Genomic DNA, 27,150 nt, shown 5'->3' with positions numbered 1-27,150 from the left:
AAAGGTTTAAAATAGATAATTTTTTTATTTCTTAAGTACACAAAATGCTTGCAAGAAGTTGACAAAATATTCGAATACAGAAGAATACACATACAATAAATTCTATATCAATTAAAAAAAATTAGTCACTAGCTAACTTTATCTGTTACTTACAATGGAAGTAGATCAGCAGGCAACTTCTGCATTAATTTTTTTCCCAACATTAATGGTTAACCTACTTTATTTCTAGACCATTTGTCTTGAGTTCAATATGTTTGTTCCCTAAATGAATCCAACTATCACAAATTACAAAATAACATCTCTATTAGTTCGTACTTCGGAATTGACAATTATGAAAAACAACAAATATTTATTTCTGAATTCCCAGAATTTTTACTCCATCAGAAATTTTTCTTTGATTAGATTGAAAGGTGCATTAAAGTCACTATGGGAAATCCCACAACAATCAGATCAAACTTGATAGAATTCCAGTTGAGTAACAAGTTAAAGATAACTAAAACAAGTCATTATAGTAAACAAGACTGTTGGAAACATTTTCTGTAAACATTTAGATTCACTTAAAACTGATTAGATACTCTGGATAAGCTTGGATATCATTGAAGATAATGAACATCGATGGAGCATTTGGTCGGTCGACCACACTGTCATATAAATCTGTCAAGTTGTTTGGGTTTTTTGGAGGTGGAATGAGCATTCCGTTTTTTCCTTGACAATAGACTCCAGTGAGCACGCAAGCTTGATATATATACTTCACTCCATTGCTATCAGGTTTGGAGTATGTGTTGCTAGCAGAATAACTTGCATTAACAGCAAAATAGGTGCCAGTTCCATAGGTTGTAGCTAATAAAGACAAAAAAAAGTTTAATTAACTTTACTTTGTACATAATATGAAAAATATTTTTTTTTAAATATAATTACTTTCAGAAAAGAATGCTGGTTATAAAGTCCATTAAAGGGTAGAGAGGAAAGCTGCCATATTGAATTTAAAATTGACCATGTTAACTTAATTAGATGACTTGAGATGATTTTTTTGTTTAAGTAGGTTCACAAAGATTATAGATAGAAATGTTTAAGAATATGTATTAAAACATGCAAGTGTGAGGCCAGTTGAATTTTTAGATAACAAAATTTAAAGAGTTATATTTTCATTATTGGCCAGTGAAAAAATAGTATTAATGATATGAAAATGCAGGGGATGGGAGATAGAGAGGAGGAATGTGGCAATACTAATCAGATGATCATTTAACCAGAGGTGGATCAATGGCCCATCAACATGTGCAAGCTACAGGAATACAGGTTCTGAGGGGAAGAAGGGGGAAAAAAACCCAGTATTTACACAAGTCACAGGAAAAATTCAAAGCACCCCTTTGTAATATGACTTTTATATAGGGGTGCCCTGAAAAGTAGGTGCTTTAATTTAAATTCCCATTTCAGTTTTATCACTGAAGCATTTGAGAAAATATAATGTTACCATTTTTCCCTGCATAGCTGCGGTTGAATCCAAGATTGCTGATTGAATCTTTGGCTTCTGGTGCTGTTCCATGAAATAAGACGTGTTCATTCTTTGTTCCATTTGGATTTTTCTCATGAAAATATTGTTTTTTAATTATGTAATTCTTCCAGAGAAAAGGGTTTTGCAATCTTTCAATCTGTTTTTAAATTGAAAACTACAAATTAATTTTGCGGACACTCTCATATCTTTAGTGGTGAAACTCTGGTCAACAAGTGCAAGTGACTGACAACTTACTATTTAATGAGATTTCTACATCCTCAAAGTTGCTACACTGGAATTTGTTCCCATTTAACATCTATCGTTGAAAATTGACTGAATCAATAAAAAAATTCCAAAAAATTAGCTTAAGTTTCCCACAAAATGCCTGCGAGGGAAAGCAACAACTCTAACAGGTTACACAGAGTTAAGAGGAAGATGCAATGTTGTTTTTATTTGGACACTATCTCTGTGGCAACGTGAAACTCAAGGTTCAGGGAATCTCCCAGTTTGGTTTGGATACTCTTAAGCACAGTGATGGGTTTTCGTATGGGTCAGGCACCCGCGGCTGACCAAAAATAAGGAAGCAAAAGTTGCCTGACTGACTATCCTGAAGCTGCTGCCTTGGCAAAAGTGCTCTGGGGCACTGCTCAGGGTGGAGGGCGCTATATAAATGTAAGTTTTTGTTGTTGCAATGTAATAATCCTTGCATTTGATGTAACGCTTTTCATGTCTTCCAGATGTCTCAAAAGCGCTTCACAGAATATACTGTAAAGTGAATTGACTGTATATTTGTGGGCGAAACACAGCAATCGATTGCGCACAACAGTGTCCACAACCAGTCATGGGTTGAGTGACCAAATTATTATTAATTTTTTTTCTTCTTCTTGAGGGATTATTATCTGTGACTTGTGTAATTTATCAAGTAAGGAAACTTGCTCAAGGTTTTGACTTGCTGGGAAGCAAACTCAGGTCTCTCGCTTGCGAGGCGAGTGGTCTAACCACTGAGCTACAGGACTCCATGGTTTACACTTCCTTACACTAGACAACACTTCCATGCAAGTGTTGTCAGGCTACTAAACATGGAGGCAAATTCCATCTGGTTAGATTCCTTCTATTAGTTCAGATAATGACAACAGCAACAACAAACTGCATGTATACAGTGCTTGTTGCATCCGATAGGCGTCTCAAGTTGCTGGACAATGAGGGATTTGCACCCGAGCTTCGGTTGGGATCAGAGAGGGGTGGAGGACAAGGGTTGGAGGAGGTAAGATGGCCAAGGCAAGATCGAAAAGGAAGGTCTTGAGACAGACCTTGAAGAAGGCTAGAAAGGAGGTGAGGCGGAAGAGTTCTGAGATAGAGTTCCTTAGGGTGGGGGTAGAAAGGCTGAAGGCCTGACTGCTAGTGGAACAGGCAGGGTGGGAGAAGTGGAGGAGGTCAGTGCTTGCAGAGTGGACAGGTTGGTGAAGTTTTGGGACATCCTTTTGATGTGAAGGTACTATACAAATGTGATTTGTTGTTGTTTAATAGGTCACAGAGATAGGTAGGAGCAAGTCCATGGAAGACTTTAAAGGTGAGGTCAAGGATTTTGAACTCGATCCTCTGGGGAATGGGGAGCCAGTGAAGCCAGGCAAGGGTGGGGGTGATTAGCTCACAAAGCTTAATGCAAGGGAGGACATGAGCAGAGGTCAGAATAATCTGCAGTTTGTGGAGGGAAGAGTTGGGAAATCCAGGGAGCATAGTTATATATAATACATTATTTATATAGTTAGCATAGTCAAGCCTGGATGTAATGAAAGCGTGGAAGAGAATTTCAGCTCTCTGAAGGACACAGCCATAATAATAATAATCGTTGCATTTGATTTAGCACCTTGTCGTATCTTCTAGACGTCTCACAAATGCTTCACAGAATATACTGTAAAGTGAATTGACTGTATATTTTGTGGGCGAAATGCGGCAGCCAACTGCGCACAGCAGTGTCCCAAAAACAGTCGTGGACTGAGGGACGAATTTCTTTTTTTGAAGGAATTATCACCCGCGGAAAAATGAACCCGATGGAGCTGAGAGGAGAAGTGATGGAGAAGCAATAGAGTGTCAAATGCAGCAGAGAGATCAAGAAAGAAGAGGGGACCAAGAGAGAGCCCTCGTCACAAATAGATAAAAAGTCATTTCTAACTAAGGCTATTTCTGTACTATGGACAGGGCGGAAACCAGATTGGAAAAATTCAAACAGGGACTGTCGGGAGAGAAAAGAGTGAAGCTGGGAGACAACGACTCATTCCAGGCCCTTGGAAAGAAAGGGAAGTTTGGAGAATGGATGGTAGATGAGAAGCGAGATAACATTTATGAACACCTAGGAACATAATAGATAAGGTCATCCATTCCATTCTGCTTGTTTATTAGGCTTTTCTCCTATCCCTTATTTTCTTACTTTCTTATCTTCCCTGTTAATCATCCCAATTGATTCTAACTCTACGATCTTCTGGAACAACCATCCATGTGAATAAGTGTTTTCTGATCTCTAGTAAAGTTTTAGCAGAAACAGACTGTATAAATTAAACCCGTGTGACAATACAGATTGTTAACCCTAGTAATTCTAAGAATGTAACAATAAATTCAATGTTGTAGCTTCCAGGCAGTTGTATAAAATTTGCTAGGTGGTTAAATAACATTTTAGTACAAATAGCCTTATTCACTGAAGTGTAGGTATTAATTTCTCATGAATGATAAAATATTACCTGTATTATCTGGAACTGAGAGCATGTATTTTTGAATAATGTTTCCACTCTCTGATATTCTAGTGTGGATTGCTGTAGAGCCACAGATTTGAACTGCTGCCCAGCCATATCATCCCAGTGAGGTGGCAGCTCATCTGAAAATTAATTACAATAAAACTCACTTAAGTCACAGCAATCAGGGCCTTAACATTTAATAATAATAATCCTTGCATTTGATATAGCGCTTTTCACGTCGGGAGGACGTCCCAAAGCGCTTCACAGAACACACTGTAAAGTGAATTGACTGTATATTTGTGGGCGAACGCGGCAGCTAATTGCGCACAGCAATGTCCCACAAACAGTTGTAGATTGAAAATGACCAATTTATTATTGTTTTTGGTTTTGGAGGGATTATTATTAGGCTCTGTGTGGAGTAAGGAAACTTGCCCAAGGTTTCGCCCTCTGCTTGGAATTGAACTCAGGTCTCTCACTTGCAAAGCGAGTGCTCTAACCACTGAGCTACAGGACTCCACAATAATGTGGACTTGTGACTTGATGACTTGTGTGCGAGTTGCAGACAAACTGTATAAATTGTATAAAATGTGATTTAATCGATAATTGACACTGCACATATATAATTCAATACAGCTGGCAAGTGCGCATATGATGATGAGTCAAACTATGTTTCCCATGATTCAATGCGTCTTGACCCATTGCCGCATGTGCACTTACCAACAAGCATTGGAATTGCATTGAATAACAGGAAATGAAGTTCTTCACGCATGCAAGTGAGAGACCTGAGTTCAATTCCAGGCAGAGGGCGAAACCTTGGGCAATCCTTAAGATGCATTGTTTGTGATATTGAACCCAAAGTGTATTTACCTTTAGACTTAGAAGCCCTGTTCAGCTGTATTGAGTTTCCATGATTATCTGTGGCCGTACACGTTTTCAGCTCTACAGTATATTTCCTGTGTTCAATTTCAAGCTCAATATGGGAAGCCTTTCCAATGAATGCAGATTCCAGGTTGAAATTTGCAGCTCTATCCACTGGCTGAAACTGACCACCTTTTCTAAACTGCCATTCAACCAAATTATTAACAAGTGCTTCATCTCTTTGCCTGGCTAGTTTATCTCGGACTTCATTAACCATTTCTTGAATTTCAGAATAGACAGTCAGCACATCCAGGTGGAGACCACAGACTCTGATCTGAGGTCCAGATTGTTCCATTTCGATGGTGATCTGGTGATTTTCCATGAGGTTTTTTAATTTTGCACGTTCTCTCTCAGTAAAGTGAAAGATGAATTCACTGTTGATGGTTTTGATAGAGTGCTCCTTTTCAAATACCTTTTCAATCCAGGATATACTCTTTTCTACATTTTGCGCATCTTCTCCACAGATTTCCATTACAACCGGCTCTATCGTATTTTCTAAAACAAAGTCTTCAGGGCCAAATTCTTTATTCTCTTTATTCTTGTTCCCCCAAATTACTGCTGCTATTGCATCTAGGATTGTCAAAAATTAATCATTAGGAAGGAAGAACAAAAACACAGATCATGAAAACTTGAATATTTTGATGCGCATATTATAATGTGCGCAAAACTGAGGCCCTCCTGATTGGCTCGCGTCAGCGCCTCCGCACCTCAGGCGCTGACAGCATCAGCATCCAAGGCTGCACTCTCCACCTCTCAAAGCCAGTCAGGAACCTCGGGGTTCTGTTCGACCCTGAGATGTACTTTCTCCCTCATATCCACGCCACAACTGGCACTGCCTTCCACCACCTCCGTAATATCGCCAGACTACGGCACTACCTCACCCCTCACGCTGCTGAAACTCTGGTCCACGCCTTTATCACCTCAAGGCTGGACTATGGGAACTCTCTCCTCGCCGGCCTTCCCGGCACCTCCCTCCACACTGCAGGTCATTCAGAACTCTGCAGCTCGTGTACTGTCCCGCACCAGGCTTCGGGACCACATCACTCCCACCCTCGCTCGCCTCCACTGGCTCCCCATCCCCCAGAGGATCGAATTCAAGATCCTCATCCTCACCTACAAGGCCATTCACAGCCTTGCTCCCGCTCCGACCTACTATACTCCTACATACCTACCCGTACCCTCCGTTCCTCTGGCTCCGGTCTGTTCCACATCCCCCGCCCCAACCGCCCTACCATCGATGGCCGGGCCTTCAGCCTCTCAGCCCCTAGGCTCTGGAACTCCATCCCCCAGTGCCTTTGCCGCTTCCTCCCTTTCCTCCTTCAAGACCTTTCTCTTCGACCGTGCCTTCAGCTCCCCTCTCGACTCTCTACCCCCTCCTCGCTCCCTCCCTTCCCTCCCCTCACCCTGACCATTTCCCCCCTGCTCGGGTCCCGACCCAACTGTCCAGCGCCTTGGGACATCCTCCCGATGTGAAAGGCGCTCTATAAATGAAATCTTGTTGTTGTTGTTGCTTACTTTTTCCCTTTTCCCAGAAAGTTTTTGGTTTTCCAAGGTTTGAATCTTGTTGCTTCCGCATGCTGCTGTGGAACTCGGTTAATAGTTGAGGCTGAAAAATAACAAATCTAATGCGGTGTAAAGCAGCTGGGGATATTTTACTTGCAAACTCAGCAACTGATTTAACCATTGCATCAGCAACTTGTGAAGGGTTCATTCCTCCTTGTCCTGGAAAAAAGGAAAATAAATGACATCTGTATTTTGGTGAATATATATTTAGTCATTCTGAATCAGTGGGAAAATAACCTTCTAGTCTAGGTATGATAGGAGTCTTAGAAAGAATACATTGGAAACAGTGCAACATTTATCTGACTCAGGAATGTTCAAAGTGAAAACCAATTACAGTACATTGCTTATGATGAAATTATAAGACATTACAAAGATGTCTCATTTAGACATGTTTCTGCAACTGAATGTCTTGCTAGTTCTCTATAGTTTGGACCTGACAAAATGACTGAACTAGTGGCAACTGAGATAGAGTGCCATTATAATATGCTGGGTCTAAGGCAGGGAGGTCCAATCTGTGGCTGCCGTGGCCCGATTCCCTATTTGAGAAAGGTGCACAGGCCGCATCCAGTGTGGGTCAGGAGGCAGGGAGGATGGGGTGGGGGGAAGAGAGAGGTGGGGGGAAGGGAGGAGGGAGGAAGGGAAGGGGGGTGAAGGGATTGGGGGAAGGACGAGGGGGATGAGGGGGGGAAGGGAGCGGGAAGAGGAAGGGAACCCCCAAACTCTGGAATTCTGTCCCCCAGTCACACCACCTCGCCCCCTCCTTTGCCTCCTTCAAGTCCCACCTCAAAACCCTACTCTTCGACCATGCCATTGGTCACCCCTCTTCGCCTCCCCTGCCTTCTCCTCCACTGACCCCAACTTCGACGTGAAAGGCGCTGTATAAATGTAACCTTGTTGTTGTTGTTGGAAGAGAGAGAAAGAGAGAGGGGCGAGGGGGGGGAGAGAGAGGGGGGTGAAAGAGGAGGGCAGCCGGGCGAGAGCGGAGGGTGAGGGGAGAGAGAGGATGGGGTGGGGAGAGAGGAGGAGGGGAGAGAGAGGAGGGGGAGAGAGAGGAGGGGGAGAGAAAGGAGGGGGAGAGAGGAGGGATGGAGGTACAGAGAGAGGAAGGAGGGAGGGAGAAGAGAGAGATGGAGAGAGTAGGGGGAGAGAAAGAAGAGTTTACATGTGTGAGGGATAAGAAAAGGGGAGTGAGAGAATGCGTGAAGAGTGATTGAGAGAGGGAGAGAGCAGAGTGTGAAAGGGCGAGAGTGGAGAGAGCGTGAAAGGGAGAGTGGGGAGAGCGTGAAGGGGAAGAGGTGGAGAGAGAGTGAGAGCATGTGAGGTGGGAGGGAATGAACGTGATAGGGAGAGAAAGAAACAAGGGGATGATTCAGAGAGTGATTGAGAGAGTTTAAGAGGGGCTAGGGAGAGTGTCTGAGATAGAGGAGAGAGGGGAAGAGAGGAGAGGTGGGAGAGAATGATTGAGAGGGGAGAGGTGGAGTGTTAGAGGGAAGAGAGAGTGTGAAAGGTTGTGAGAAGGGGAGTGACAGAGAGTAATGAGAGAGAGAGAGAGAGACAGAGAGACAGAGAGTGTATGAGAGGAGAGAGTGCATGAGCGAAGGGAGAAGAGGGAGTGTCCTCCCCGCTCTCTGGCCCCTTCCCCCTCTCCCTCCCCCCCCCCTCCTCTCCGTCCTCCCCCTCCGCCCCCTCTTTGTCTCCCCTCCCCTCTCCGCCCTCCTCTCAACAACAACAAAATTACATTTGTATAGCGCCTTTCAAGTCGGGAGGACATCCCAAGGTGCTGGACAGAGAGTTACAGACCCGAGCTGGGAGTCAGGGTCGGGGAGGGTGGAGGGCAGGGGGGGAAAGCAGGGAGATCGAAAGCATGGTCGAAGAGGAGGCTTCTTGAAATGAGTCTTGAAGGTGGGGAGGGAGGGGCCGAGGAGGAGGGACTGCAAGATGGAATTCCAGAGGGTGGGGGCAATGGCTGAAGACCCGCTCGCCAATAGTGGGGCAAGTGAGGTGGGGTACTTGAAGCAAGCTGGAGCCCGCTGAGTGGAGGAAGCAAGCAGGATAGTAGGGGTTTAGGAGGTCGCAGAGGTAGGGTGGGGCGAGGCCATGGAGGGCTTTGTAGGTGAGGCCGCTGGCTAAGGAAGTAACTCATTTGATCCTGAACAGCCTTTACTTGTTCAAGGTAATATTATAAAAGTCAAACCTGTTCCAAATGCAGGAAAAGCAACTGATGAGAATTGGTTTCTTTCACACTCCTGAAGAACTATCTGGACAGCATCCTGTATTTGATTTGGATCCTTTCCTCCAACTATATGAATTATATTTTTGCATTGAAGGTTCCCTGCCTTGGTCATTATTAATCTTTGTTTTCCTTGCAATCCTTTCAAAAGAAGCACAATTTAAGCAAGTTTAAGCAAGCATTAGTTCACTGGCATTTTAATGCATTTCAATCTCACCCTCCCCAATATCATATAACAAACTTGAAAATACAATATTCAAGTGTTATCCACACAGCCTTTTTTTTTTGCAGGTTAAAATACCGGGTGTTCTCGTGGCAGGAAAGGTCCTTAGCCAGAAAGGTACAATTTTCAATCTGGAAATTAAATGGAAGTTTTTGCACATGGACCATAGTTGTTTTTGGTGTTTTGCAGTCTGTCCTCTTAACAGGTTCTATTTGGATTGGTGACCATTTAAACTACAGACCACCCACCTGCGATAGTTAAAACCATACTTTACAAGGCTATGTTTATTTGTGCAAATTAAAGCAATTGTTACAACCAGGCTCACCTTCTCCCCACCAATAGAACATACCTTGTAGTGCACATTCATCTTCCACAGTTTGACCCGCAGCATCTAAAATTGCCTTGGACACGCCTAAAATTAAAATTAAAAATTACAACGTTATAATTAATGAAAAATTAAGTCCTCTTAGGGATTCACCATAAAAGAGTTGAAATGCCTTCTTCCTGCAAATGGGAATTTGGGTTGTTGGTAAAAATACCAATCATCAACAGATCTTTAATCCATTAAGTGTAGCAAAATATCACCTAGCAATTCAAAGTCCATTTTGTACACCAAATCAATAGGTTCTGATGAAAAGCTCATTATTCTCAAATCTCATTCAGAGGCAATGAGATTGAGTATTCACTCATTCTACATCTTTATCAAACGCACTCAAATGTGACTGCTGATGCTAGGACTATTTCCACCCTAACTATTCCAGAAACAGCAAAGTTACTGCAGATCAAACATGCACAGACACAAACACCATCGCAACTTTTCTTTCCATCAATTTTTAATCTCCAACCTATACAGGGAAACAATGTGTCCACATGATTTTGTCTAACTTATCATTGTATGAAATTATGAGCAGTAATATAATGCTTTCATTTTTTAACCAGAAAAAGAGGTAAATTCAGTACTTTAAACACTAAACTGGTTACAAATTTTCTTCTTGAGAAATAACAGCCACTGGTTTTAGAGCAGAATGTCATTCACTTGAGCTTGTCTCATGATTAATTATTTGCATTTCAGTGCGACAAGTTATCGCACACATGTAAATAATTGGAGACTGACTAAAATCTGCTGATCCTCTTTGCATAACAGACACACCAGGAGCTTGCAGAGATCAATTTTGTTGACACAAAGTTTGTGAGGGAAGATCCGAATATTAGCAATTATATCAAACTGGTACAAATGGTACATTACCTGCTTTGAGTGTAAAATGATTGTTTGTTGAATTGACAATGACATCAGTGGTCTCCTTCGTAATGTCCCCATGTACCACTTGCAACAAAACCTGCCCTATTTTCATTTCACCAGAAGCTAAACTGGTTGATCCAAGCAAATGTTCTGCAAAAGAGGTTCTTAAAAGTTAAAACGCTTCTTCTAACACTGGAAGGTATTTTTCTTTTAAGGCAACAGTTATTTGTAGAGAATATCTATCTATCCGGCTCAGTAAACAATGTACAATTCATCAAATTAGCATGTTAGAATGATGATGGCATAAATCACACCAATTGGGCTCAATTGAATCAATTGCGCCTAATACCACTATGATGTACAAACTGCATAGTGCAACATGCAGCTACCTACCTTGCTTTAGTTCAGAGACAGAGGTTGTGTTGAGTACTGTGAATGTGCTTTTGAGATGTTGGTCAAATCTTCTTCTGAATTCATCAGACATTGCCTGAAGCAAAATATAAAAAAATTCAATTCAATGGAACTATTTTTGGGGGGTCAGCCGGGTGTTTGACATAGGGAGAAACCCATCACCATTCTTAAGAGTATCCAGTTTGGTTATGGTGTTGTGCTTCTGAATGTGTCAGACACCCGGCTGACCAAAAAAAAGAACAATTTAAACAGGTATTTTTCAATAAGTGAATTCCAGTACAAATTGCTTTACAATGGCATTCCAGAAGCAAGATTTATACCAAAACTCAACTGCTACTTTATTACTATAGTAGGTACAGACTGGTCTCATTTTGCTTTCAATTACTTACGTGTGCATCAATTTATAATGATTCTGGACCTTCATTCTTCAGTTTGCCTCAGTTGTACAATTTGTTATCAATACATCACTCAATTGTCATTTCAAGTCTTCCTACTCATGAAAAACTTTTTGCGATTGAAGAGCTAGCTTTTAATGCAAAACTTAAACACAGATAAGAGAGGGGGACACACAGGAGTTCCAGAGGGGTAAAGAATCTAAAAGCTCGGTCATTCACACTGATGGAGGCATGGAGAGAGTGAAGGACATGCAGCAAGCCCAGATTAGCTGAGTAGAGGAGTGCACATACATATTAACAACAAACAGCAACATTACATTTGTAAAGCACCTTTCACGTCAGGAGGACATGAAAGGATGAATTTAATTCAATTTAAACCTTAATCTAATTGCCAACAGTCATTCATACCTGAACAGTTGAAGCATCATCAGGATGAACCACAAAGTGAACTTCTTTTAGATACTTTCGGTTGAATGTTAAAACTTGTTCAAACATTAATTTTGCAACAACATCCCTCGGAAAACATAGGTTGCCTGTGCCAATAGCTGGGAACGAGATGGACTCTAGTTGTGATGTTTCAGCAATGTTCAGACATCCTTTGATTATATTTATTAACACCTATAATTGTGCAACAATACTTTGTAAGAGGCAATTTCCTTCCTGATTAATGTAGAATAGCTATAATTGTTACTGACAAGAGTTGAGGAAATTAGAACAGAGTTGAGGAAACATTTCTTCACTCAGAGGGTAGTGAATTTATGGAATTCACGACCCCAGAAAGCTGTAGATGCTCAGTCCTTGAACATCTTCAAGGTTGAGACTGATAGATTTTTAAAAAACAGATGGATAAGGGGATATGGGGATAGGGCAGGTAATTAGAGTTAGGTCTGAAGATCAGCCATGATCTTATCGAATGGCAGGGCAGGCTCGAGGGGCCGAATGGCCTACTCCTGCTCCTAATTCTTATGTTTTTAAATAGGAATCAGCAGGAGGCCTTTAGTCCTACTGAGATGACTCCACCGTAGACCACATGGCAGTTGTAACATTTTTTTTAAAAAAGAGAACAAAATGACTTTTAAATGTAAAGTGCTCAGTGGTTACCAATTACCTTTTTTGACGGTCCATTTCCTTGATCCCATTGTGGAGCAACAACATGAAGTACTTCAATACAGCCAAGATTACATCCCTTTGTTTGGTAAATACAACCTGCAAAACCTTTTCCACCTTGTCCTTCAGCAAACAATAATTGTTGAAGCTTTGGGCCAGCTTTTCCTAATATTGCTCGAGATACTGCACCACTGTTCAGATCCAGATCAGGCCCAATGGTATTTACAATGATGTCAGTCTGAAAATATGAATATAGGAATTCAAAACAAGAAATGTTTAGAACAGAGTTGAGGAAATTAGAACAGAGTTGAGGAAACATTTCTTCACTCAGAGGGTAGTGAATTTAAGGAATTCACTACCCCAGAAAGCTGTAGATGCTCAGTCCTTCAACATCTTCAAGGCTGAGACTGATAGATTTTTAAAAAACAGAGGGATTAGGGGATATGGGGATAGGGCAGGTAATTAGAGTTAGGTCAGAAGATAAGCCATGATCTTATTGAATGGCAGGGCAGGCTCGACGGGCCAAATGGCCTACTCCTGCTCCTAATTCTTATGTTCTTAAATAGGAATTAGCAGGAGGCCTTTGGTCCTACTGAGATGACTCTACCATAGACCATATGGCAGTTGTAACATTTTTTTAAAAAGAGAACAAAATGACTTTTAAATGTAAAGTGCTCAGTGGTTAGAACACTCGCCTCGCAAGCGAGAGACCTGCGTTAGATTCCTGGCAGGGCGAACCACTGGGCAAGTTACCTTATTCTGCACACCTGTTTACCCAGCAGTAAGTAGGAACCCAGTTGTTAGTCGATTGACCGATCACTTTTCCGGGGGTAATAATTCCTTCAAAATTTTTTTTTTAAAAAAATTGGTCACTCAATCCACGACTGTTTGTGGGACACTGCTGTGTGTAAATGCTGCGTTTCGCCCACAAAATATTACATCAATTCACCACACATCATATTCAGTGAAGCACTTTGAGATGTCTCGAAAGCATGATAAGGCTCTATTTCAAATACAAGGATTATTATTATAAGTAAATAAATAGAGAGAAGACTTACATTTGCCTCTTGAATATTTCCTTGAACAACAATGATGTTTAAACCTTCAATCGTTTGAGTCACGTGCAGTTTGTTTAAACTTCTTACGTTTCCACTTCTTGGGCTTTCAACTTCAACATTTTTTCTTCTCACATTGGGAATCCTGAGCTTTTTTGGTTGTGGAGTGGAACGAGTTAAATATTCACCTAATAGTTTCTGAACAGCGTTGGAAACAGCACAAACTTGTTTTTCATCATGGTTTACTAAGTGGATCTGTTTGAGCACACTGCCTCCACCAGAATTCTCCCAGTACTCTCGGATCGTGCTGACAATGATTTCTGCACACAAAGGTAATGGAAATCCAAAAATTCCTGAGCTAATGGCAGGGATTGCTATTGACTGAAGGTTGTAGGTTTCAGCTAAATTAAGGCTCCGCATAACAGCTATTTTTAAACGTTTCTTAGCAGTTTCTGGATCAAAATCAATCCATCTTGGACCAACTGCATGAATTACATATGAACATGGTAGTTTACCAGCTTCTGTAATGACTGCATCACCAGCTTCAAGTTTTCCTTTATCTTTAATGATAGAGTCACAGACCTTTTGTAACACTGGTCCTGCTGCTTTCAGCAGTGCACCTGCAAGACCTCCAATGTGTTGTAAATCTTCGTTTGCTGCATTGACAATCACATCAACAGAATGATTGCACAGGTCTGCCTGATAAAGAGCAACTAAAGGTCCATTGGGCAACTGTACTTGACAGCAAGCTTGATGTGATCCATTACTTTCTGCAAATACATGATGTTCTGATAATCTTAGCACGCAACTAAATTTACTCATTACAGTATCAACATATGACTCTTTATCTTCAAAGAATTTCTTTGCTCCTGGTTTGGTGATTTTCAAGACAGAATATGTTAATCTAGAAATAGCAGCTGAGAGTAAAGTCTCCACTTTACCAACATTCTCCACTGGACCAGATACTGAAATGACATTTGCCGCATTATGAACTTCAATTTTCACACCCATCTTTGCTTCATCATAAAAAAGGTCCATTTTCTTGACCTCCTTCAAAAATGTCAGTATTGTACTGGATTTAAATGGAATGGACTTTTCAATTATTGTATTTTGTTGGACAAAATCACTAAGCACTTCAAAGACTTCCATGACAGCAAGAGAATAGCCAGAGACAATGACCTCCCCACTTTTATCCAGAGGTATTTCTTCAATTGAAACATTTTCCTGTGAAGCATTCAATTTTGTGACCAATTCATCTATTAAGCATTTCCATTCATTCTTTTTCATAACACTGATATCTTGCACCTCAATGGACTTGAAATTAAGATGACTTTTGATTTGTTCTTCTGCTGCAGCTAAAGAAGCTTCTGTGGTTCCTATCAGCACAACAGCACCATCTTCAATCTCATATGTAGCATTTATTCCACTTGATGTGAATAAGCAACAAGAAGCTTCATCGTGATTTATTCTTTGTAAAAAAGAAAGGAGTTGCAGGTTTACCACTGGTCTTCTACGTTTCAGGTGAAGAATTCCTTCTAATATGTTACTTTTGGCACCATAAACTTCTGAAGCCAATCCATACAATTTTATTTCACCAGTAGCCATGTTGTAGTTCATGCTCAAGCTTGGATATATCATAGACAAATTCTGTTCCAGATCATCATTCTTCAATATACAATATACTGCAGAACTAATGGACAGCATCTCAGTCAGGCTTTGTTTTTCTCTTTCTAATTTTTCAATGGCAGTATTCATCATGGATGTGACGATTTCTTGTAGACTAGTCACACTGTCAAATTCACCAACTAATATCATCTTCCCTTTTGAAGGGTTGGTAATAACAGACACAGTTGAATTCAAAGATTGATTAAGTTTTTCCTTAATTTCCTCCCAGATTTGCAAATTTACATCATTTTCAATAGTTTGGTACTTTAATAAAATGTGACAAAATGTCTCTGATGCTGTTATTTGCCACTTCTTTACATGTTTTTCTAGCAAGCTTTTCTGACCTGAAAATGTTGGAGATATCTTTATCGAGGTCTGTTGATCCAATTCTGGCCACGCAATTTGACAGAAGAGTTTGGACATTTTCTCGTTGATCTCTGCAATACGATGTTGATCATTTCTAAGAAATTGCAAGACATAGATATCAATATCCACAATGAAAGGATCTGGCATTTTCACCATTGGTCTTTTGTTTCCGTACAATGCAGAACCCAAGGACTTGTAGTAAGGATAAATATAGACTGGCACTTTATTCATGATGTGCTTCCCAGCAAAAATAGTCTCCAGAACTGAAAATAAAAGATAGCAAGATTAAAGGTACATCTTTCAAACATTCAGTATAAATCACGAGTAAAGTTTATTATTTTAGTCTCATAGTATGTAAAACTTACCTTCATAATTTTGAAAAGAAATTATGGCTGCACTATCTTCAGAAATCAACTCAATTGCAGTCACTATTGCACATCCATTCTGGGGGCGTTCAAAATATAGTTGTAGAAATTCTTCATTGACAATTGAAGGTAGGTTCTCCACCCTAACATGTTTTGTCAATTCCAGTTGCCTTGGAGTAATAAATTGGCCATACAATTTTTTCGTAGAGCATCTTTTGATAAATTCAGTGATGTCTGGAAACCAAACAAAAGTAGAAAAAAATACCATGATGTAAATGTTAGCAATTAGTGGGGTGTAAAGGAATCAAGAACCACAAATACATTTTTGAACAAAAAGATTTTTTTCTTCAAATAATGCATGTCACAAATACAGTATTTGAGTGAAGACTATAGTAGTTCAATGGATAGTTCAATGAACAGTCATAGAAACTAAGTGAAAATTAGTGCATCAGTAAACATAGGAGTAGGCCATTCAGCCCTCAAAGCCTGTTCTGCCATTCTATTAGATCATGGCTGATCTGTACCTCAACTCCAAATACACATCTTTGCCCCATATCTCTTGATACCTGTACCTAACAAAAATCTATCCACCTCAGTCTTGAAAATTTGAACGGATCGAGCTTTCACAGGTTTGGGGCGAGAGAGTTCCCCTTTGCATGAAAAAATGCTTCCTGATTTCACTTCACTAGCTCTAATTTTAAAATTATGAACACTAGGTGCACATAAAGCAAGCTATAGGCACAGGATTCTGCATTTGTGTGTTTTAAAACAGGATCACAGAGCATCAGTTATAGCGGTGGTGGTTGGATGCTACAGTTACAAAGTCTCAAGTAGAAGAACACTCAAGTAGAAGAGCAGCAAAATAAAGAAACTAAAAATACAACCCATTCCAAAAGATACAATTTGTCTCCAATAAACATGGTTATAAATGTTTAGAACGACAATACAAGTAATACCTAGTCGTATATCCTCTTAAATAAACCCAGCCAATTAACAGTGTCCATAACATATATGAACTATATAGCATTCCCAATCATACCTGCGTGCTATTCTTTGACTCACTGAGTTCCTTCAGGACTCTTAGCAGCTCAGTAATAAAACTTAGTGATGTTTGACATTGCAAGTGAACGCTGTAGTTCTTTTCCCCCTCAATCACTAGAATACCATCAGTATTATGCTGTGGTTTGTTATTAAAACACAACCTATTAATAAAAGGTAGTTATCTCTTAAAATTAAAACAATATAACGTAATATTTTGTTATACATGAAAAGTGCAATACCAAAATCTTTCTCTGATCAAACAGTGAGTATATAAAGGTTCTGACCGATGTTGGTTTTGAAAGTCACAACAGCTGCATTTTCACTGAACTTTTCCAAGCTGAAGCCGTCACTTTCTTCAGTTAATTCAGTGAAATTTTCTACCAGCAGAGTCAACATCTGGCATGTGACGTTTTCAGACAGATTTTCCAAAACAACAGAGGAAGATAGTAGATAAGTTTCATTATTTGCAGCTTGAAATTTTCTAACTGTTAATGGAATGTTCTCCACTGAATGGACTGCTTGGCTCAGCACTGCTTCAGCATCTAACAACAAGGAACGGAATATCAAGTATTGCAATGTGCTAAAAGCAGGAAACATTTCCTGCTGCTTGTTTATGGCACAGATCTGACAGGTTTTGCCATTTAAAAAAAAGTTCTGCTTCACGATCACCACAATATATCTGGTTTAACACTACACAAGTATATTATTTGATTCTGATATATGACAGATCAGTGTTATACAACAAAACAATGCAATTTACATTTAAATCATTCCTTTTATATCAGGAGGACATCTCAAAGCTCATTCAGCTAAACCATGGCGGCCCAACAGGTGGCCTGTTTCATCCAGCCAAGACTGTTTCCAACTTTGGGACACCCGCTCCCTCTCTGGCGAACTGTCCTCTCATGTCACAGTGCAGGGGATGGAAATAACACTGACCGTTACTACAGTCTATCAGAAAATCACTCCCGAGATGAGGAGAAAGCAAGTGGGTCTCCTTTTCCACCGCTGCAGGTAGTGAGACATGATTGAAAGAAAGAGGGCGAGAGACAGAGGGAGAGAGTATGTGTGTGCACAAGAGGTGAGAAAGGGTAAGAGAGAGAGAGAGAGGGTGAAAGATGGAGAGAGGGGGGAGGCGGAAAGAGAGTGATTGCGCAAGTGAGAGAGAATGATTGAGAGAGAGTGATTGACAGAGAGAGATTCATTGGGAGACAGAGAGAGAGAGAAAAAGAGAATGAGGGAGAGGGCGAGAGAAAGGAACAGATAGAGAGGAGACAGAGCATGAGCGAGTGGACAGACATGTCACGCAGTTTTCTCACGGAAAACGCTTTCCCCAGTGAGAAACTCCCCTATGTACTTCACCTTCAAAGCCCTTCTTGGCTTGCTCCCCCTTACCTCTGCTACCTTCTAACCTCCTACCTGCTCGCTCCCTCCGCTCAGTGGACTCCAACCTGCTCGCTCCCTCCCCTCAGTGGACTCCAACCTGCTTCATGTCCCCCGTCTCGCTCGCCCCACCATTGGTGGGCGGGCCTTCTTCCACTCTATCCCCACTCTCTGGAACTCCATCCCGCAGTCCCTCTGCCTCACCCCCTTTCTTGCCTCCTTCAAGACCCGTCTCATGACCCTCCTTTTCAACCATGCCTTCGATCACCCTGCTTCCCCCTGCCCTCCACCCTCCATGATACCGACCCTCAGCTCAGCTCCGAAACACTGATTGTCCAGCACCTTGGGATGTCCTCCCGACATGAAAGATGCTATACAAATGTAATTTTGCTGTTGTTGCTTCACGTTCCACCTCTATGTGCCCCACCATTGCCATTTTGCCCCTGCTCTCTGAAGCTCCATTACTGAAGTCCCTCCAATTCACTCCCTCCTTCAAGGCACATCAAGACCCAACTCTTTGACCACGCTTTCAGTCATCTTTTCCCCTCCCACTCCACCTCCCTCGGCTCAGGTGCCCAGCCGGAGTGTTGAACACTTTGAGATATCCTTCCGATGTGAAAAAGGTGCTGTGTTGCTATGTTTTTGGAAAGGAAACACAAAAATGTTGCTTATGCGGCCCGCAGACATTTCTCAAATAGGGCATCCAGCTCTTAGCAGCCAAAAGTTTGGACTACCCTGAGCTAAACCATGCACATTACCAGGCCACAATATATTACATTGGCTAATAAATGATTACTGTTGTTCCTCCTTACAGTACAGACAATATCAACACTGCTGAATTCAGCTGCAAATCTCACAAAGGTACACTCATCTTTTATTAATTCCAATGGTGGAAAACTTTTTTTTGACAATAGCTAATTAGATGTAGATGTTATTTTCATTAGTATATCAGGATGCGAATATCAATATCGAGAGGGGTTGGCTAAATAAGAGCTTTTCCCACTGGAACATAGGAGAGTTTGAAAGGGACATAATCCAGATGTTTAAAATAACAAAAGATCACAAAAAAGCAATGCGGGGGAAAAACATTTCCTTCTGTAGGGAAATTGGTAATGAGACCGCATGGAATCGTGAGTTAGAAAAATGAAGGGGAAGATTATAAGGAATATCTTTACTCAAGTGAATTTTGATAATTTTAGGATGTGAAATTCAACACCTAAGTTTCTCAACAGTATCTTCAATCTAATGTTGCCAGAAAAGTTATTAATCACTTACTGTGACTTTACTTACCTTGAGCATTTTCAAAAGTAATCTTTATTTCTCTCCTTTCTCTGGTGAAAGATGCAATAGGCCCCCCACGGGACCGCTTATTTTCAAAATACAATTGGAGATGGTCATCCTCAATTTCATCACTTGGTAAAATTATTGAAATGGTTTTTTGTTCTTTAGGCAGGCTTGACTCAGCTGGTTCTTCTAAATGACACCATAAATATTCTGCATTTACCCAAAGACAATAACTATACAGCACAATTGCCAAGAGGCATTCAAATTATATAAGTCTGAATCTAATCCATCACAATAAATAATTATTGTCACGTTGAATTTCTCCCCCCAAAAAACATTCTCAACCAGAGAATATGGTGGGGAGACAGTCCTACTCCTTGTCTGAAATTTAATCAATAAAAAGAAGTGCTCTTTTGGGGAAATAAAACAATTTTTCTCAAAATCAACTGAAAATTGTTCCAGTTATCCTGCAGTTTTGATAACATTCATGACATTGCCTTTAATTTCTGCTGCATGCACAACCATCTCAACCCAGTCTATAGGAAACCCACATTTATCTCAGTCTGTGGGAAACCCAAAGTTTCACCTCTGCTCTTCCTCATTTGCCCTTTGTATTCCAAACCAAATGGTTTCGCTTAAATAGTTTGGTACCTTAAAAGGTATTTTGGTTTGTTCTGACATCCTACTGCTAATCTTCTCCCTTAATCACCAACTGACCTTCCTGGACTAGGACTTCACTCCCTAAATTAATCCACTGCTTGCTTTGTTTCCTTTATCTCGATGAACCTTTAGAATATTTTTTATGGAATGCCCCTGACGTGAAAGGTGCTATATAAATGCAATCTGTTGTTGTGGTATCAAAATTGCCTCAGATGAATTTTTAATTCTTGATAACTTCCATGCTCGCCCAAATGGCAGGGTCCACAATTGCATTGTAAGCAAACCCACTTAACGAGGATTATAACATGTTATAACAGGGTTTCCCTATGGTACTTTTAAGTTCCAAGGTTGAGGATACAGCAATCCTTTTTTCTTTTTTACTTCAGCTACTCATCGAACAAATTCTGTGGCAGTAATGTCAGCCTTTTAACAACAACAACTTGGATTTATATAGCATCCTCCATGCCGGACGGCGTCTCAGAGCGCTTCACAGTAACGGATCCCGGGGCCGAGCCAGGGGGAGGGGGAGGAAGGTGACCAAAGGCGCGGTCGAAAAGAAAGGTCTTCAGCCAAGACCTAAAAATAGGAAGAGAGGGAGCGAGGTGAAGGGAATGAGGAAGGGAGTTCCAGAGCCTCGGGGCATAGTGGCTTAAGGCACGGCCACCAATGATGGAGTGGAGGATTCGCGGGACAAGGAAGAGGCCAGACCCGGAGGAGCGAAGGCAACGGCACTGTTGGGTAAACGGGGAAGCGGAGCTTGGTGCGGGTAAGAATGCGGGCAGCAGAGTTTTGGATGACCTGGATTTTATGGATGGTAGTGGAGGGGAGACCGGAGAGGAGGGCATTTGAATAGTCCAGCCGAGAGGTGAGAAAGGCATGGACCAGGGTTTCAGTGGCTTTTGGAGTGAGGTATTGGCGGAGACAGGCGATGCGTCGGAGGTGGAAGAAGGCGGTGCTGGTGAGGGACCGGATGTGGGGGAGGAAGGATAATTGGGGATTGAACCTGACGCTTAGTTTGCGTACGGGTTCAGAGAGGTTTAGGGGGAGGTCGGGTAGATGGAGGAGGTGAGAACCATGTGATTTTAGACATTGACGAGAGCCAAAGAGTATGGCTTCCGTCTTGTCAACATTCAGCTGAAGGAAATTCACGCTCATCCAGCTCCTGAGATCTGACAGGCAGACTGACAGAACATCAGAGGACTGGGGGTCGCAAAGAGAGGTGGAAAAATAGAGTTGGGTGTCGTCCGCATACATGTGGAATGTACCCCATGTCTGCAGATGACATCCCCAATAGGGAGAATATAGATCAGAAAGAGGAGGGGACCATGATGGAGCCTTGGGGTACCCCACAGTTTGTGAGGTAGGACTCAAACCAGGCGAGGGCGGTCCCACTGAGGTGGATGACAGAAGAAAGGTGGTGGAGGAGGATGGCGTGATCGACTGTGTCGAGTTCGGTGGAGAGATCCAGGAGGACAAGGAGGCAGAGAGAGCCCTGGTCACAGATAGAGAGGATGTTGTTTGTGACTTTCACAAGCGCAGTCTCTATACTGTGGACAGGGCGGAAGCCGGACTGGAGGGGTTCGAAGAGGAAGTGGGAGGAGAGGTGTGCGCGGAGCTGATTTGCAACAACGCGTTCTAGGTCTTTGGCGAGGAAGGGCAGGTTTGAAATAGGGCGGTAGTGGCTAGGATATTACAGAGATTTTAAATCATATACGAATATTCTGCTTAGAGGAAGATTTGTTTCTGTGAACCCTAACATTGTGCAAATGGAAGTAGGAATGCTTTAGATAGAAGCTTAATAATTAAATGTTTACACTAGAAGAGGTGCTATTATTTCTGAAAAGTGAAAGTACCTTTTATTTTGAATCTTTTCCTTACAGATTCCATATCCTGTTAAAGCACATAAATATAATTTTCAATAAAGATATTAAACAAAGCAAAACATTCTGATTTAATAAATCAACATTAAACTTGCAGATTTGTTTGGACTCAGTTGTCTTGCTCCTTCTTACCTGTTCCCCTCCAGTATATTCCTGAGGTACCACATCTTGTGGAAGTTTGACAGTGAGCTGAATTGTGCCTTTCTTTTGTAAGTCGAGTTTATGAACCTTTTTCTCCAAAACATGGCTTCTTACTAAAAAAAAGTCAGAACGAAAAGTCGTAAGTGCTGGTTTACCTTTAAAATTACAGCTAAAAAACGAGTTCTATATTGATTGGAAAAGTTGTGATCAGCATTGTTATTTCCTCAGGGGTTCCCGTGGAACACATTTATGGTCTTGATTTCCGATTCGGATATTCTTCCATATTCTCAAAGAGAAACTGCAGTTTGGATGCGTCCCTATATGCAATGCTTGGACACTTAACAGCAAAGTCACAGAGGTGAAAACGTAGGACGCCCACTCTCTTCAACCACAGATGACTGACTGGGCCTGTATTCACCTGATGAGAGGTAAAGGACTATGACAGCCTCTTACTCCCCAAGCCTCCCTCTCACTTCCTCATCCCCACCTTGCCACCTCCAGGTCTGATTATTCTAATGACATTTTGAACATCTGTGATCAGGGATCCCTCTGCCTCCTTGTCCTTCTTGACCTCTTCAACACTATTGACCACTCCGTCCTCATACACCGCCTCTCCGCTTTACTGGTTGCCTGGTTCGATTCCTATCTCTCTCACCGTCTCAACTTTGGTGCCTCTAACGGTTTCTCCTCCAGCCCCCACATGTCACATCTGACATCCCCCAGGGCTCTGTCCTTGGCCCTCTCCTCTTTAATATCTACATGCTCCCCTTTGATGACATCATCTGCATACATGGGGTCAACTTCCACGTGTATGCGGATGACACCCAACTCTATCTTTCTGCCTCCACCCTCAACTCCAGGACCACTGCTGTCCTGACAGACTGCCTGTCAGACATCAAGTCCTGGATGAGGGCAAATTTCCTACAGTTGAATGTGAACAAGGCTGAGGCCCTCCTGATTGGCTCACGCCAGCGCCTCAGCACCTCAGGCTCTGGCAGCATCAACCTCCATGGTTGCACACTATAACTCACCGCCAGTCAGGAACCTGGGTGTCTTGTTCGACCCTCAACTGTCTTTTCTCTCCCACATTCAAGCCATGACCCGCTCTGCCTTCCCTCACCTCCGTAACATCGCCTGACTCCGCCACCACCTCACCCCTCAGGCCACTGAAACTCTTGTTCATGCCTTCATCAGCTCCAGGCTCTGCTTGTCAGTCTTCCCAACTCCTCCCTCCGCAGGGTGCAGATAATCCAGAACTCTGCAGCCCGTGTCCTCTCCCACACTGAACTCCGTGACCCCATCTCCCCCACTCTCGCCCGACTCCATTGGCTCCCTATCCTTCTGAGGATCCAGTTCAAGATCCTGGTCCTCACATACAAAGCCCTCCATGGCTTCGCCCCACCCTACCTCTGTGACCTCCTAACCCCCTATCAACCCTCCCGTTCCCTCCGTTCAGCCAGCTCTGGCCTGCTCCACGTCGCCCGACCCATCCAACCCAACATTGGTTTGAGAGCCTTCAGCCTCTCTGCCCCCAACCTCTGGAATTCCATCCCCAGTCACTCCGCCTCACCCCCTCCTTAGCCTCCTTCAAGTTCTGCCTCAAGACCCTCCTCTTCAAGCATGCCATAGGCCACGCCCCTTCCCCTCTCCCCCCCCAGCTCGGGTCTGAAATACTGTACACTGTCCAGCACCTTGGGACGTCCTCCCGATGTGAAAGGCGTTGTACAAATCGAATTCAAGATCCTCATCCTCACCTACAAGGCCATTCACGGCCTTGCTCCCTCCTACCACTCCGACCTACTATCCCCCTACTTACCTGCTCGTACCCTCCATTCCTCTGGCTCCGGTCTGCTCCACATCCCCTGCCCCAACCGCCCTACCATCGGTGGCCGGGCCTTCAGCCTCTCAGCCCCTAGGCTCTGGAACTCCATCCCCCAGTGCCTTTGCCTTGCTTCCTCCCTTTCTTCCTTCAAGGCTGGTCTCAACACCTTTCTCTTTGACCGTGCCTTCAGCTCCCACCTCGACTCTCTACCCCCTCCTCGCTCCCTCCCTTCCCTCCCCGTGACCATTTCCCCCCTGCTCGGGTCCTGACCCAACTATCCAGTGCTTTGGGACATCCTCCCGACGTGAAAGGCGTTCTATAAATGGAATCTTGTTGTTGTAATCTTGTTATTGTTGTATTCCAAGGGTTTGCTCGCCAGACTCCCTTGTTCCTCCTAACACCACATGCAGACCATCCAGAATTCTATGACCAGTGTACTCTCAGCCACCTGGCCCATCACCCCAGCCTTGCTCAGCTCCACCCACTCCCAAGTGGATCAAATTCAAGATCCTCATCCTCACACTTAAATCCCTCCATAGCCCAACCTACTTTTGTGTTCTTAAAATGAAAATAAAAACAACTTATTTTTAAAATGTTACAAACTGTTTTTTTTAACAGGATGCTTTTAAAATGTTTGAATGACAAGTTAAAGTGGAGGGGAATTTTGTTGGCTTCTTATCCTGGACTGGCAAAAAGTACAAGGCCTCCAGGACCAACAACATAATGACACAAATATTATGAAGTGAAGCCTAGAGGTTTCTGCTTCATGGGAATATAACAGACATTTTAAAATTTCAACAAATAATTACTGCACAATGTTTTTAGAGCAACAATTTGGGATTGTGAGCAACATACCACAGACATCAACCCATTCGCTCGACAATAAGTTAGCGAACACGAGAATACCCGATACATACTTCCGGAATCCCTATGAATGACATAATACAGTAATTGAAAAGGAAAAATTTGCAGGGCTAATGGGTAACAGCAGGAGAATGGGACTATCTGGATAGCTCTTTCAAAGAGCAAGCAAAATGGGCCGAATGGCCTACTTCTGTGCTGTAAGATTCTATGAACATGCATAGTCCTCTGCCTACTCCTGACTTTGGCGCATTATGGGCCTTCTCCTTTCAGACAGGCACTCCCGATCCCAAGTTCCACAGGTAATCTTTGTATCAACCTCAAATTACTACTGCCTTCCTCTGCTCCAGCTTGGGCATCCTCAGCCATGCTTATCACGGCACATGTCGATGGTTGTCCCAGACTGCCCCATTGCCCACTTTCTCTGCAAGACCCTCACCTGCCTCCAGAAGGCAAAACCCCTTCCCTCATCCACATAATTCTCAACTATCCCCCACAACCTGCAATCCCCCAATCCCCTCACCCCTCAGCTCCCCCCACCACCACCCACATCGGCATCAAAATATCCGCTTGCTTTCAAACAAAGCCCTCACCATCCATGACCTCATCCTGACGAGCATATTGACATCCTAGGACTCACAGAAACCTAGCTGTCCCCCTATGACCCCAAATCCCTAATCAGCTCCTCCTCCATCTCCCCTGACTTCATGGCCACCACCTTGCCCTCGTCATCACCCATGGCTTAGACATCTCTGGTCTTCCATCACAGACAAGGCCATCTCAAACCACGTCTTCATCTCCCTCTCCTCCCATATCCCCCTCCTCCAAACTCACCACCATCGTTTTCCACCCATGGAAAAAGCTTCCGCCTGAGTGTCTGAGTCATACACTTTGGCTCTCATCAACGTCTTCTCTCCTGTGGTTCTGACCTCCTCACTCTCCCCGATCTCTCCCTTAGATTCACGGAACCTGTCCCCAGCTATTCTGTACAACCAAAGTCTGGGTTCGAATGATTTCATTGTCAGGAAATTTTACTTAGAAGGATGGCTCCTACTGCACATCATATTTTACACATTAACTCATATGGGTACCGTTTTCATATCCACAATCAGATTGGGTTCATTTAATGTGGTTATGGGGTTTTCCAAAGAGTTTCTGACTCTTATATATATATATATATATATATAGGTGTGACATAGTGGCAAAAGAATATTTTGAAAGAGAGGCAAGACCTTTGGAACTCCCCGTGGTTCTATGCAGATTGACTGGTGAGGTCTGGGGCGCTATTATCAACTCCAATAGAAAAACAACCCTTTCTTTTTATCTTAGGGTTTCAGCATTTTATTCAAAATTGATTGTTAAAAAAAAGGAAGCGATTGTAAACCAGGAAGTGCTGAATTTCCCCATCCTGATGTTTGGACTCTGGAAGATGGCAAAACTGGGCATTGGGGAAAGGAAACTCTCGGACGGATTGTTTAGGCGCAAAACAACAACCACAAGATTACATTTGTACAGCGCCTTTCACGTCGAGAGGACGACCCAAAGGGCTGAACAGAGAACAGCATTTCAGACCAAAAGCAAAAGAAAAAAATATGCGAGAGCAGAGTGTTAGATCGACTGGGAATGAACTCAAAAGATTATATTCGCAGTCGAAGCGTCTAATTACTGATCAAATCCACTAATCCACCACCTGACCTGCAGGTCCCGTCCGCGGCGCCTTTCCCCATCGGGTCCACATTCAAATTCATATTGAATTGGTTTATATCATCATTTCCCATCACAATCCCATGTGGCCCTTAGGAGTTCTACCCAGTGAACTCTCTCATATGAAGGGGTGTATAAATATGTTACTTTTAGTAACTATTTCAATTTATAAGCAAAAAAAATCAGGTTTTGATAAAATGGAGAGATATTCACACATACCGTCATCGTTCACAAACCGCACCACCGCTTCGGTTTTACTCGGGTTTTCGTATTCCACGATGCAGTCCCCGCCATTGGATCTCTTGGGGCTTTGGAAATAAAGCTGCAATTTGTTTTTTAAAAGTTTTGCATCACCTGCATCCCAATCCCCCTCAACACACAGAGGATAGGCATAGACCCGCTCCTCCGCCATCTTCCTCCCTCTGCGGAGCGAAAGCCGCACTCACTATATACACTTCGCTGGTGGTTTCATTTTCGATTCATACAAATCAAAACTGCACCGGGAGCTGTTTGTGCGGAATTATTGGTCTAAATTAATTTCTTTATTGTGCTTTATTATTATTTTCCACATCTCAAAGCTAACTTTTATGAAAGTGCACGACTTTTAAAGGATCG

The 27,150-nt window shown here is 42.6% G+C and overlaps 1 protein-coding gene across 2 annotated transcripts; it reads right to left on the bottom strand.

Annotated features, from left to right (window-relative positions):
* Window positions 1-26,967, bottom strand: parp14rs1 (poly(ADP-ribose) polymerase family member 14-related sequence 1). Of its 2 annotated transcripts, none has more exons than XM_042336433.1 (18): window positions 26,755-26,967; window positions 22,140-22,261; window positions 21,981-22,017; window positions 19,474-19,677; window positions 17,085-17,342; window positions 15,760-15,993; window positions 13,367-15,657; window positions 12,310-12,546; window positions 11,610-11,819; window positions 10,789-10,882; window positions 10,402-10,545; window positions 9,505-9,567; window positions 8,897-9,073; window positions 6,655-6,861; window positions 5,089-5,709; window positions 4,228-4,361; window positions 1,472-1,649; window positions 1-840 (listed from the first exon to the last, which is right to left on the bottom strand). In XM_042336433.1, exons 1-18 carry the CDS (start codon window positions 26,945-26,947, stop codon window positions 554-556), a joined length of 5,691 nt encoding a protein of 1,896 aa, XP_042192367.1. In that variant the 5' UTR covers window positions 26,948-26,967; the 3' UTR covers window positions 1-553. The 2 variants fall into 2 exon arrangements, with proteins under 2 accessions (XP_042192367.1, XP_007901242.1); XM_007903051.2 differs by having other exon boundaries at window positions 19,474-19,656.
* Window positions 26,968-27,150: the final 183 nt, after the last annotated feature.

The sequence above is a fragment of the Callorhinchus milii genome, unplaced genomic scaffold, assembly GCF_018977255.1.
Source record: "Callorhinchus milii isolate IMCB2004 unplaced genomic scaffold, IMCB_Cmil_1.0 Scaffold6, whole genome shotgun sequence".
Classification (NCBI taxonomy): domain Eukaryota; kingdom Metazoa; phylum Chordata; class Chondrichthyes; order Chimaeriformes; family Callorhinchidae; genus Callorhinchus; species Callorhinchus milii.
This window is presented reverse-complemented; position numbering and strand designations above follow the sequence as displayed.